The sequence below is a fragment of the Delphinus delphis genome, chromosome 8 (genome assembly GCF_949987515.2).
Source record: "Delphinus delphis chromosome 8, mDelDel1.2, whole genome shotgun sequence".
Lineage (NCBI taxonomy): Eukaryota > Metazoa > Chordata > Mammalia > Artiodactyla > Delphinidae > Delphinus > Delphinus delphis.
In genome coordinates this window covers 71,023,465-71,038,072 of record NC_082690.1, presented here as the reverse complement: position 1 = coordinate 71,038,072, position 14,608 = coordinate 71,023,465, and the positions used below count along the sequence as shown (strand labels likewise).

General features: G+C 39.0%; 1 protein-coding gene across 1 annotated transcript in view; it reads left to right on the top strand.

Moving 5' to 3' along the window:
• SOX6 (SRY-box transcription factor 6) overlaps window positions 1–14,608 on the top strand; it is a 445,733-nt gene that overhangs the window by 361,266 nt on the left and 69,859 nt on the right. The window contains exon 12 of the mRNA XM_060018551.1: window positions 685–872. Within this exon, the coding sequence (XP_059874534.1) occupies window positions 685–872 (188 nt within the window). The remainder of the gene's footprint in view (window positions 1–684; window positions 873–14,608) is intronic.

The following is a 14,608-nucleotide window of genomic DNA, read 5'->3' as shown; positions in this document are numbered from 1 at the left end:
CTATCACGAAGACAGGGAACTGAGAACAGTGGGTGTTCCAGTTGGGGGTAGGAAATGGGTTGTCATTCTCTTAGTAAATAACTGAGGCAGCATGATGAGTAGAATGCTTCATTAACCAGCCAGTGATTGGGGAACAGAGAGTGCGGTATGTTCCTTCCCACCCCTTCTCTCCTGCAGTGGACGTATGAACACACAGATACAGATATCTGCTGAAGGACACATGTAGCCTCACAGATTTTTTTTGGCTGGGCCAGAAACAACTTTGCTGTATTAGCACACCAGATATAATGGTCAGCCTGCACAGATGTCTCTGCACCCATCCCCACCCCTTTCTTCACCACTACTGCCCCACTAATTGTTAGATATAGCCAGAATATATATATATATATATATATATATATATATATATATATATATATATATATATGAATCTAGGAACCTTCATCTGTGAGGAGTTGTGTTGACAGAACCCAGATAAACTGAAACGCTGGTCCTCCGAGGGCTAAAAAAAACCCCAGCACAGCTCGTTACCCTGGATTTCTGTGCTGTGTTGCAGTTTTCTTAATAGCAAATGTGTCTCTTCCTTCTTCAGAGAATGTGGTATTATACAGGGGAGTGGGTAGTAGCAGTATTTTTTAAGAGTCTAACCTTACAAGCCTCTAATAATGCATCCTGTATATGCAGATATCCTGTCCAGTCTCAACTCCCCTGCCCTGTTTGGGGATCAGGATACGGTGATGAAAGCTATTCAGGAGGCTCGGAAGATGCGCGAACAGATCCAGCGGGAGCAACAGCAGCAACAGCCGCATGGTGTTGATGGGAAACTGTCTACCATGAATAATATGGGGCTGAACAACTGCAGGAATGAAAAGGTAAAACTTCCTTCCCTCCTTCTCTGGCTCTGCTAGACCCATTGACTCATTTTTATCTGGCTCTTTCTAAGCTCCCAAGCATCAAACTGCAGCCAAAGATTTGGGGTCCTAGCTTGAGGGCTTTCTTGCATCACACTTAATCATTAGTGCTGATTAACAAATACACCCTTTCCCACTTAGTGTGGGTCGCCTCCCAGGTACCCAACCAGGCACCCAACCTACCTGTCTATTGGTGTTTATCTGTCCCATTCCAAAAGATTTAGAAATATCTTATAATAAAGGGGATGTATGAAGTTACAAGACTATCAGAATATTAAAAAAGGAAGAAGCATATATGCTCACAGTGAAGGCTAATACATTACCATGACTCATCATTCAATCTATTACTAAGCTTCCTATCTGCCTGGGCAAAATAGAAAACAAAGCAACTTACAAAATGCATTCATTTATTTTTTGATTCAACAAATTATTTATCAAGTGCTTATTCTGTAATAGACACTGTTCTAGGCACCGGAGATACAACAGTGAACAAATCAGACAAAAATCTCTGTTCTTATAGAGCTTACATTCTAATAGGGGAACACAGATGAGGAAAAAATAAACAGTTAAATACATAATGAGTAATGTCAATAACATCAGGAGGTGACTCAATGCCATGAGAAAAATGGAAGCAAGTTAAGGGAATAGGGAGTTACAGGATTGTTCTTTTCAATAGGTTGGTAGGGACTCTGCGGAAGTGTTACGGAGTAGAGAGATCTGAAGGAACCCCTGTGCAGGCCACATGAAGAGCATTCAGGCAGTGGGAACAATAAGCTTAGAAGCTCTTAGAGTGTAGGACCAGCAACAAGGAGGCCAGCGTGGCAAGAGCAGCTAGAGGGAAGGGAGAGCAGTGGAACGTGAAGTAAAGTGATAGCCTGGGGTAGAGTGTGTTAGACCTGTAGGCCTTGGAAAGGCTTTGTGTTTCACCTGAGTCCTATGGGAATTCCTAGACTGGTTTTGTCCAGGGCATTGACATGATCTGATTTACATATAAAAGGATCATTCTGCCTAATGTGCAAGAACAGACTGCAGGAGGTTAAGAATGGAAATAGGCAGACCAGTTGAGAGACTATTGTCATACACTGGGTGAAAAATTCTGATTATTTGATGAATGAATGATCCTTGCCATTCCTTGGCTTGTCTCTGCATCGCTCCAGTTTCTGCCTCCCTCTTCACACGGCCATCTTCCCTCTGTGTATGTCCCCCTGTCTCCAAATCTCCCTCTTCTTATAAGGACGTCAGTCATTGGATTTAGGGTCCATCCTAATCCAGTGTGACCTTATTTTAACTTGATTATATCTGCAAAGACCCCATTTCCTATAGATAAATAGACAGATTATATAAATATATAATATGTTAAATTAATCATTATTTGCCTCCTCCCTCCTTCACCTTGATTGATCTCTTGGCGGGAGGTTCACACCAGGTAAGAGAGAAACTGTCTGGGGGAATGGTGGGTCTTTTGGTGTTGGTTAAGCCATAAACTTTTATATATTGGGGACCTGCTATGCACATGCCAGTCACCGGTTCTGCTCAGTCCCTTAGGTGCCCCACTCCCCGTTAAGTGCTCCATCTTTGGCAGTGGGCTCACAGAGCAGAGCCCCTCTTTAAGAACTGCCTCAGTAGATGGTTACATATACAGTAAGGTTTCAGGACCACAAGAAAAGAAAAGCTTTGCCCCCAAACCTTTTCTACCACTCTGATACTAGAGATAAACACAGTCAATCTTTTGACCTAAGACACTATACTATACTCAGTGAGCACCATGAAATAGTAACATATTTAATCTTAATGTGAATAACTGTAAGATATTTTTGGGGGACCTAGATAGGTAAACACATTTTGGCATAGGGATACTGGGTGGGAAATTGGGTTAAAAGCAAGAGAATGGGTACATGCACCAGAGACCATCTCCTACCTTATAGTTTTGTCAATGGTTAATCCTAAAATTAATATGAGAAGAATGTTAGTGATTTGTTTAACTGAGTCTTTTAAAATGTATGAGTTTTCAAATGACAGTAGTATATGCTTACTGAAAATTCTAATAATACAGACAGATACATGGTCAAAAGCTAATTACCCTCCTCACCCCATTAACTATCATAATGATTCAGAAGTTTTCTTTGCATATGCAAGAAAGTATTAATGAGTTTAAAACTATATATTCTCACTTGGAATGGTAGGCACCGAGTTGTCACTTACCAGCTGTGTGATATTTGGTACGTTGAATAACTTCTCTGAATCTCAAGTTCTTCATCTATAATGTGAGGGTAGTAATCTGGGTTACAATGAAATAAGATATATATGAATATACCTAGCAAAGCTCCTGGTACAGAGTAGGCACTTTCTTATGTTTCCCATAACTTGTAGACTAAACTATGGGTGATCTTTGAATATATAGAACAAATGTACTATTTTGTCACAGATATGAGCTCCTCACATAATAATGGAAGGGTCAGCAGAAGGAAACGGAGTTAGATTTTTCAGAAGTTGGCATGTTGACCAACTCACATAGTTAAACTCCTTTCTAACTGAGTTGATGCACAAAACTATGGCAACTTCAGATTTATTAAGTTAGATCACGGTTTCTCAGCCTCAGCATTATTGGCGTTTTTGGCTGGAGAATTCTTTGTCATGGGTGGCTAATCTGGCCTCTACTCATTAGATGCCAGTAGTAGCACCACTCCTTTTGTGACAACCGAAAATGTCTCCAGACATTGCTAAATGTCCCCTACTGGGGGAGGGAGGACAAAATTACCCCTAGTTGAAAAATCACTGGGCTAAATAAATATATTTAGAATTAATACATTTCAGAAACTTTATTCCACAAAAAACCAAGTTATTTTATTTAAATAATCATACTTGTTTTTAAATTATGAAGAATCATTTGCCTTTGATTAATGTTATGAATGAGATATTTCTTTGAAAAATGCATCTAGAAATTTTTGTTTGGAATATTAACATAGAGAATATTTAAAGCAGAATGTGTATATGCCATTTAGCTTGGGGGGAAAATAAGAAATAAATTCCATATTGTTGCAGCAACTGTGCCTTTCAGTGAAGCTCCCCCGTCACATTCAGCAGGCTTAGACTAGCGGCATCCTGATAGGTTTGCACTAAACCTAGGAGTAAATTGACACTGGACATCCCTTGCTTCCTGCAGTGACTCTCTCTCTTTGTCTGACACAGTGACCCTATATGGTTGAATTTATATCATTGGTTAAAGTTCAAGCTTAAGACTCTATTAACTTCAAATACTACAGGTTAATTTTAAGTATTTCTCATTGACTTTTTAAAATTCATATGGAGGAAAGAAGTCTGAGGCTCCAGAATAATAACACCTGAATTTGTGTTGGAAGCCATGAGAGAGAGATGAGAGATTAGGTTAAGGTGGAAAAATAATAATAATGAATCTAAACTTGTCCTAAAACATATCACACTGAATGTAATTGAGCTCCTGAAGGTAAGTGGCAAAGTGGCTTGTACAGAATCAGAAAACCCTGGTTTCCTAGTTGAAGGGAGTTGTTGTCTCAGTAGATGACTTTATTGGGGTTGAATTTGGGGCACCAGAAAAGTCCATTATATTCAGGGATGTTGTGCTCACAAGTTCTCCTTTACATGATCTCCCTCCCAAATAATGTCGCTCTTTTGAATGTATATTTGTGGATGTGTAGGCTTTGTTTAGTTTCTAGACCCAGTATGTATCTATCCTTGTTTGCTAGGTTTGTTGCAGCCAGAAGAGTAAATTAAGAACAATGTTAAAGGGCTCCTGTGATAGTCGATTTGGCTCTCTTATAATCAAAATATCCATCTTAATTTTATGAGGTTTCAGAAGACACTACTTTTTCTTCTGAGAATCATATTTTCTTCTGAGATCAAAGAGGGTAAATATATAATGTGCAATAAGATTGGTAAAATGGATTGTGGCAAAGTCAGTTTAACTGTCTTCAGAATTGTCCTCTTTGGAATTACCTCAGTTTCCTTAAATGTAAGGATCCATAAATTAGATTTCTGAATTTATTCTTGTAAACCATAATACGGTTTTAGAGATTTTTTCTCAGTGCTTCTGTCATGACACCTTGTAATTTATAAAGCATACATAGCTCATCACGCTCCTATTTGGACATTTTTTTACAAATGAGCATGTCACAGATTTGAGTTCCCTGAGAAGCAGACTGTGAGATGGAGATTAACAAGCAGGTTTATTGAGGGGGGTGCTCTTTCTGATTGCCACCTGTAGAAGGGAAAGGATGAAAGCAGAATAGGACTGTGATGCAGTCTTAACCAAAGCCTTAGCCAACCTCATATGAAGCTTTGAGATGGCCATGGCCATGCAGAATTGTCCCAAGTTGGATGGAGGGGGTGAACTTTTATACACTTGTATCAACCAGTCATTGGATGAGGGTTACCCTGGGAAGGGGACATAACCTTAGGTGATGTGACTCTCTTTAGTTGAGGCAGTGCCGAAGAGGGCCAAGAGCTAAGGGTGAGCAACAACGTTCCCTGCAGCTGAGGAAATAAATCAGTCCTGAAGGGGTATCTGGGCAATGCATCACAATGTCCATTGTAGAGTTGTTTTTGTGACATTTACTAACATTAGATGTGTATAAAACATGCTTTGTATGTTTCATAACTGAGGGGAAACATTTACTACACAGGCATAGGGGTGCTTATGTCTTTATGACACATACAGAATCACATATATGTCCATATGAATACATGTTTACCCATGGCGTATTTCACTTTACTGGGTAAACCCCTATTTTGACACTTTAAAATGAAACATTGTTGACTTGATCAGCCAGAACGGCACCAATGGAGTTGTTCTGGTTGGCTGTGTCACCGGATATTTAGGGTCTGTTAAATATATAGATTGTAGGGACAATAGACTGTAACGGCGCCTTGGGAACTGTTATGCTCCATCGTTTCAACACAGCTGCTGTGCATGGATCATGAGTGTCTTGCTAGCCGAAGTCTAAGGTACTTCCCTGGGTTTTAGCTTTCCACAGCAAGAACACCAACCACCTCCCATAGTACCAGGGCAATTAGGTCATATTATAGGCTAATTGCTTGCCAAATTTTGTTGTTTGACATCTCTAAGACAGAATTTCAGTCAGAACAATACACTGCAGAATTTTAGATAGGCAGCTTCCAAATGTCCTTAGAGCTAAGCTAAGCGCATCTGGCGAGAAGAGAGGCAAGGCAGGGTGGGCCTTCTTAGTGTTAAAGTGCGTCTTGTAACTTTTCTGACTTCCTTGATGTTTGAATGCTGACTCGGTGATTGGTTAGAGCACTTTCCTGCATAGGTATTTTGTAACTTAGGTATCTGGTTATTTTGGTCATCTTAGTAACCTTGAGGAGCCAGAAAACTGATTACCTACTGATCAGAGTTGCTCATAAATAGGCCGATTACACATTATATATGTGGCCTGAGCTGCTGTTCCCTTCATCTTCTGCGAATCTCTTAAGAAAAATTCTTGACCTTATCGGATGTCAAAATGAGCTACCATGAACACTATTATCACACTCTATCTGCCTCTGAAGTATATTTGTGGGATTAAAACTGTAGAGTGAAAGAACTGGAGGGGATATAACATTTGACCTGGTCCAATAGCTTCAATTCACAGACAGGAAAACTGAGACCTAAAGAAAGAAAATGACTTACCCATGTTCACATAGTGGATTCATGTCAGAGCAGGAATTAAATCTCAGCTTTCCTAATTCTTAATCAATGATATTTCTATTTATAGAACAGTATTAAATTCATTTACTAATTTTCTATGAGATCTTTAAGCTTATTACATACAGAAGTACTTTTTACATTTGCAATACAAAACCTTTGATGGAATAAGACAGGGTAAAAATAAACAGAAACAGTGAAGCAGAAAAGCACTGAGACCCCTGCTTCCTGTATACTTTTCACCTTATGTCTGGGTAGGGCATTCTTCCCTACCATGATGTCCATTGGTTGTGGCTCTGGAAAGATATCAGTCAGAAAACAGAAGATCACATGATGCTAGTACAGACAAAGAGACAGAAGAGGTGGCTAGACCAGGAGTAGTAATAGAATTAGAGGCCACATGGTGTATTGGAAAGAGCATGGGTTTTGGGCTTAGTTAATCCTGTGTCTCAGTTTCTAGGATTAATTTTGGAAGCAGCCTGTCCTGTTTTCTAACAGTGTTATTTAAATAAGTTACTTAACCTCTGTGAGTCTCAATGAACATACCTATAAAATGGAGATAATTATCCTTTCCTTGAAGAATCATTTTGAGGGAAAACATATGTAGAGCACATATCTGGCACAGGAGGTGCTCCATTAATATTAGGTCCTTTTCCACTTTAGAAACTCAGACAGGTGGTCAAACCTGTTGTTAACTTTATTAAATTTTCACTCTTTGACACTCTCCAAAAGCGAATGGATTAACCTACTGCTCCTTGGAGCCAAAATGTCTTAAGATAGAGTAGAAGGTTGGTTAGAAGCTAACAGGCACCTTCTTACAAACTCAAGATATGCATTTTTCTTTTTCACTCTTAAAGTAACTGGTGGTTACTTTAACTACTTTAACTAGTTACTTGCTAGGATCTGCTCATAGCCAACATGATAATGTTCAGATTTTATATTAGTGTGCTAGGGAGCTTTTGCTCCTACTAATTTAATATATACTTTAATATATTTCCAGAAAAATCAGAATTTCAATCTATGGCTTTTGAGAATACTTAACCTGATTCTTGATAACTATATGCATTTCTCATGCCAAAATTATATTTTTTCAATCAAGTAAATAGGAAAATAATAATCCGGTCACTAAGGCACATTGTAAACTTGTTCCTGTTTGTTCAAGAAAGCAGTTGTTCATTTTTTACAAGTGTAGATTCTTGCTTCTCACCCATACTTTGCAAAAACATCAGAATAGTACATCAGTATTACACTGATGTAATACTGCCCCCTTTTATTGGAAATGAAAAACAGACTAGACGTCTTCTGCTTCACACTGTCAGTTGCCACAGCTCCTTGTTACTTATACAATTGATTCAGATATTCATTGTTGCATGACAGGATAAGTTCAGACAGAAGATCAATATAGCTGTACAACAATAAGTGAAAGGGGATTGTGAGCAAATTATTTAGCAAAGTGTGTTTGGAATAAATGAGTTTCTTATATAGCACACAAACTAGTGAGGTTATTTACTCCAAAGGAGTACATAGTATTGATTAATCAGGACGGTAATTTTTGTGAGCAGTTGACTAACATGTTCAGTTGTGCTTTTGTGTATGTCAACTTATTCCCAAGATATTGACAGCTTGTACTATGAGCAGTTTGGGCATATTAGAGATTTTACAGTAAGGGGACAAATTCTAATTATAGCATCCTCTTTTGCAAAGCAGAGCAATAGTTGGGTTTTTTTGGGGTTTTTTTTGCGGTACGCGGGCCTCTCACTGATGTGGCCTCTCCCGTTGCGGAGCACAGGCTCCGCATGCGCAGGCTCAGCAGCCATGGCTCACGGGCCCAGCCGCTCCGCGGCATGTGGGATCTTCCCGGACCGGGGCACGAACCCGTGTCCCCTGCATCGGCAGGTGGACTCTCAACCACTGCACCACCAGGGAAGCCCAATAGTTGGGTTTTTTAAAAATTTATTCAGTTAATTTATTTATTTTTGGCTGCGTAGGGTCTTCATTGCTGCATGCGGGCTTTCTCTAGTTGTGGTGAGCGGGGGCTGCTCTTTGTTGTGGTGCGTGGGCTTCTCACTGTGGTGGCTTCTCTTGTTGTGGAGCATGGGCTCTAGGCGTGCGTGCTTCAGTAGTTGTGGCGCATGGGCTTAGTTGCTCTGTGGAATGTGGGATCCTCCTGGACCAGGGCTTGAACCTGTGTCCCCTGCATTGGCAGGCAGATTCTTAACCACTGTACCACCAGGCAAGTCCCAATAGTTGGTTTTTATGTAGTACTTTTCACATCCTGACAAGAAACATTTTTATAGTGCTTCTATGGTTCAAAAATATTATCACAGGGGCTTCCCTGGTGGCGCAGTGGTTGAGAGTCTGCCTGCCGATGCAGGGGACGCGGGTTCCTGCCCCGGTCCGGGAAGGTCCCACATGCCGCGGAGCGGCTGGGCCCGTGAGCCATGGCCGCTGAGCCTGTGCGTCTGGAGCCTGTGCTCCACAACGGGAGAGGCCACAACAGTAAGAGGCCCACGTACTGCAAAAAAAATATATTATCACATATGTTATCTCTCTTGAACCTTTCCAAATTCAGGGATATAGATAATATTGTCCTTGTTTTGCAGATTAGGGACCTAACACCAGCTCTAGATCACTTTACTCCATCATTACCTCTCTATCGTCTCATTTGTTCCCTACATCTCTGTGAGATTGACAGGGCAATTTTAGCTAAAATCTAAAACAAGACATACATCTGAGTTTCAAACATCAATTTCAATGAAGTGAATGCTAAAAATCACGAGATAAAGAAGTCTACCTAGATATATATGCTTCATGTGTATTTCTTGTAAAGGAGTAACTAACTATATGTATACTTGTGATAGTGTTTTCCAAAACAGCATACAAAGGTCAAAAATGCCATAAATTAGAAAAAAATGTAAGTTTTATTAGTGTTAGACTTTACATTTGAACCAATAACATCGAACAACTAAACAGTGCTGTATGTAGACTCCTGGCTATCATTAAGTTCAATGTTATTGTTAAGTTCCTTTTATTTTTGTTGTCAGGGTTATTTGATTGGTTGCCTAGCTACTAGTTTAAGACCCAATTCATAAAAAACAACAACAAACTTGTTTGGCTCTTCTCTTCTCCGCAGGTTAAATGGAATGAATGGTGAGAATTTATCTCAGTTTAAAAGGTTCAAGATACTTTCTAGGGTTGGGGTGGGGGGAGAAGTAAATATAAGACTTTTAGTTTTGTTTACAACAAATGTTTTAAATCAAAAGGCCATGTCCAATAAAGACGTAGACGTCGAGAATGGACTTGAGGACACGGGGAGGGGAAGGGGTAAGATGGGACAAAGTGAGAGAGTGGCATGGACATACATACACTACCAAATGTAAAACAGATAGCTAGTGGGAAGCAGCAGCATAGCCCAGGGAGATCAGCTCCGTGCTTTGCGACCACCTAGAGGGGTGGGATAGGGAGGGTGGGAGGGAGATGAAAGAGGGAGGGGATTTGGGGATATATGTATATGTATAGCTGATTCACTTTGTGATATAGCAGAAACTAACACACCATTGTAAAGCAAGATTTTTTAAAAAACGGCCACGTCCAGTTAAAGGATCTCCCAGTGAAAGGGTTAAAATTTGACACATCACAGTTAATAATTTTGCGTAAAGAGTTGTTGGTTTGGGTATGTATGGAGCACATTTATTAATAATAAGAATGTTATAGCCCTAACCTCCCACTATGGCAAGTACTTTCTAATCCTTAATCCTTCTAGATCTAATCTCTTAGTCCTTCTAGATCAGCTATTTTCAACTTTTTTTTTTTTTTTTTTTTGTGGTACGCAGGCCTCTAACGGTTGTGGCCTCTCCCGTTGCGGAGCACAGGCTCCGGACGCGCAGGCTCAGCGGCCATGGCTCAGGGGCCCAACCGCTCCGCGGCATGTGGGATCTTCCCGGACCGGGGCACAAACCCGTGTCCCCTGCATCGGCAGGTGGACTCTCAACCACTGCGCCACCAGGGAAGCCCCTATTTTCAACTTTTTTGATCCCAGGGCCCCTTTACACACACACACACACACACATTTATATATATATATAAATGTTTATAATATTAAAACTTAAAAATTATTTATTCATTTAAAAATCATAATAAAACCATTAGATGTTAATATAAATAACATTTTTTAGTATTAAGTATATTTTTCAAAATAACAAAATAGTAAGAAGAATGGCTTTGTTTTAGCTTTTTGCAAATCTCTCTAATGTCTGGCTTAGTAGTAGATAAGCTTGATTCTTATTTCTGCTTCTGAATTCAGTCTGTTGCTTTCCCTCAAAGCCATGTAACTTTCTTTCTTTCTCCTTCCTTTCTTTCTTTCTTTCAACATCTTTCTTGGAGTATAATTGCTTTACAGTGGTGTGTTAGTTTCTACTTTACAACAAAGTGAATCAGCTATACATATACATATATCCCCATATCTCCTCCCTCTTGCGTCTCCCTCCCACCCTCCCTATCCCACCCCTCTAGGTGGTCACAAAGCATGGAGCTGATCTCCCTGGGCTATGCAGCTGCTTCCCACTAGCTATCTATTTTACATTTGGTAGTATATATAAGTCCATGCCACTCTCTCATTTCGTCCCAGCTTACCCTTCCCCCTCCCCGTGTCCTCAAGTCTCTTCTCTAAGTCTGTGTCTTTATTCCTGTCCTGCCCCTAGGTTCTTCAGAACCATTTTACTTTTTTTTTTTTTTAGATTCCATATGTATGTTTTAGCATACAGTATTTGTTTTTCTCTTTCTGACTTACTTCACTCTGTATGACAGACTCTAGGTACATCCACCTCACTACAAATAACTCAATTTCGTTTCTTTTTTATGGCTGAGTAATATTGCATTGTATACATGTGCCACATCTTCTTTATCCATTCATCTATCAGTGGACACTCAGGTTGCTTCCATGTCCTGGCTATTGTAAATAGAGCTGCAATGAACTTGTGGTACATGACTCTTTTTGAATTACAGTTTTCTCAGGCTATATGCCCAGTAGTGGGATTGCTGGGTCGTATGGGAGTTCTATTTTTACTTTTTTAAGGAACCTCCATTTTGTTCTCCGTAGTGGCTGTATCTATTTACATTCCCACCAATAGTGCAAGAGGGTTCCCTTGTCTCCACACCCTCTCCAGCATTGTTTATGGATATTTTGATGATGGCCATTCTGACTGGTGTGAGGTGATACCTCATTGTAGTTTTGGTTTGCATTTCTCTAATGATTAGTGATGTTGCACATCCTTTCATATGTTTGTTGGCAATCTGTATATCTTTTGGGGGAAATGTCTGTTTAGGTCTTTGGCCCATTTTTGGATTGGGTTGTTTGTTTTTTTGATACTGAGCTGCATGAGCTGCTTGTAAATTTTGGAGATTAATCCTTTGTCTGTTGCTTCATTTGCAAATATTTTTTTCCCATTCTGAGGGTTGTCTTTTCATCTTGTTTATGGTTTCCTTTGATATGCAAAAGCTTTTAAGTTTTCATTAGGTCCCATTTGTTTATTTTTGTTTTTATTTCCATTTCTCTAGGAGGGGGGTCAAAAACGATCTTACTGTGATTTATGTCATAGAGTGTTCTGCCTATGTTTTCCTCTAAGAGTTTTACAGTGTCTGGCCTTACATTTAGATCTTTAATCCATTTTGAGTTTATTTTTGTGTATGGTGTTAGGGAGTGTTCTAATTTCATTCTTTTACATGTAGCTGTCCAGTTTTCCCAGCACCAGTTTTTGAAGAAGTTGTCTTTTCTCCATTGTATATTCTTGCCTCCTTTTTCAAAAATAAGGTGACCATATGTGTGTGAGTTTATCTCTGGGCTTTCTATCCTGTTCCATTGATCTATATTTCTGTTTTTGTGCCAGTACCATACTGTCTTGGTTACTGTAGCTTTGTAGTATAGTCTGAAGTTTGGGAGCCTGATTCCTCCAGCTCTATTTTTCGTTCTCAAGATTGCTTTGGCTTTTCGGGGTCTTTTGTGTTTCCATTCAAATTGTGAACTTTTTTTGTTCTAGTTCTGTGAAAAATGCAGTGGTAGTTTGATAGGGACTGCATTGAATCTGTAGATGGCTTTGGGTAGTATAGTCATTTTCACAATGTTGATTCTTCCAATCCAGAAACATGGTATATCTCTCCATCTGTTTGTATCATCTTTAATTTCTTTCATCAGTGTCTTATAGTTTTCTGCATGCAGGTCTTTTGTCTCCTTATATAGGTTTATTCCTAGGTATTTTATTCTTTTTGTTGCAATGATAAATGGGAGTGTTTCCTTAATTTCTCTTTCAGATTTTCATCATTAGTGTATAGGAATGCAAGAGATTTCTAAGCATTAATTTTGTGTCCTGCTACTTTACCAAATTCATTGATTAGCTCTTGTAGTTTTCTGGTAGCATCTTTAGAATTCTCTATGTATAGTATCATGTCATCTGCAAACAGTGACAGCTTTACTTCTTCTTTTCCGATTTGATTCCTTTTATTTCTTTTTCTTCTCTGATTGCTGTGGCTAAAACTTCCAAAACTATGTTGAATAATAGTGGTGAGAGTGAACAACCTTGTCTTGTTCCTGATCTTAGAGGAAATGGTTTCTGTTTTGCACCATTAAGAACGATGCTGACTGTGGGTTTGTCATATATGGTCTTTATTATGTTGAGGAAATTTCCCTCTATGCCTACTTTCTGCAGGGTTTTTATCATAAATGGGTGTTGAATTTTGTCAAAAGCTTTTTCTGCATCTATTGAGATGATCGTATGGTTTTTCTCCTTCAGTTTGTTAATGTGGTTTATCACATTGATTGATTTGGGTATATTGAAGAATCCTTGCATTCCTGGGATAAACTCCACTTGATCATAGTGTATGATCCTTTTAATGTGCTGTTGGATTCTGTTTGCTAGTATTTTGTTGAGGATTTTTGCATCTGTGTCCATCGGTGATATTGGCCTGTAGTTTTCTTTCTTTGTGACATCTTTGTCTGGTTTTGGTCTCAGGGTGATGGTGGCCTCGTAGAATGAGTTGGGGAGTGTTCCTCCCTCTGCTATATTTTGGAAGAGTTTGAGAAGGATAGGTGTTAGCTCTTCTCTAAATGTTTGATAGAATTCACCTGTGAAGCCAACTGGTCCTGGGCTTTTGTTTGTTGGAAGATTTTTAGTCACAGTCTCAATTTCAGTGCTTGTGATTGGTCTGTTTATATTTTCTAAATCTTCTGGCTTCAATCTTGGAATGTTGTGCTCTTCTAAGAATTTGTCCATTTCTTCCAGGTTGTCCATTTTATTGGCATATAGTTGCTTGTAGTAATCTCTCATGATCCTTTGTATTTCTGCGGTGTCAGTTGTTACTTCTCCTTTTTCATTTCTAATTCTGTTGATTTGAGTCTTCTCCTGTTTTTTCTTGATGAGTCTGGGTAATGGTTTAACAATTTTGTTTATCTTCTCAAAGAGCCAGCTTTTAGTTTTATTGATCTTTGCTATTGTTTCCTTCATTTCTTTTTCATTTATTTCTGATCTGATCTTTATGGTTTCTTTCCTTCTGCCAACTTTGGGGTTTTCTTGTTCTTTTTCTCTAATTGCTTTAGGTGTAAGGTTAGGTTGTTTATTTGAGATGTTTCTTCTTTCTTGAGGTAGGATTGTATTGCTATAAACTTCCCTCTTAGAACTGGTTTTTCTGCATCCCATAAGTTTTGGGTTGTCATGTTTTGATTGTCATTTTTTTCTAGGTATTGTTTGATTTCCTCTTTGATTTATTCAGTGATGTCTTGGTTATTAACTGGTGTATTGTTTAGCCTCCATGTGTTTGTATTTTTTACAGTTTTTTTCCTGTAATTGATATCTAGTCTGATAGCACTGTGGTTGGAAAAGATACTTGATACAATTTCAATTTTCTGAAATTTACCAAGGCTTGATTTGTGACCCAGGATATGATGTATCCTGGAGAATGTTCCATGAGCACTTGAGAAGAAAGTCTATTCTGTTGTTTTTGAATGGAATGTCCTATAAATATCAAT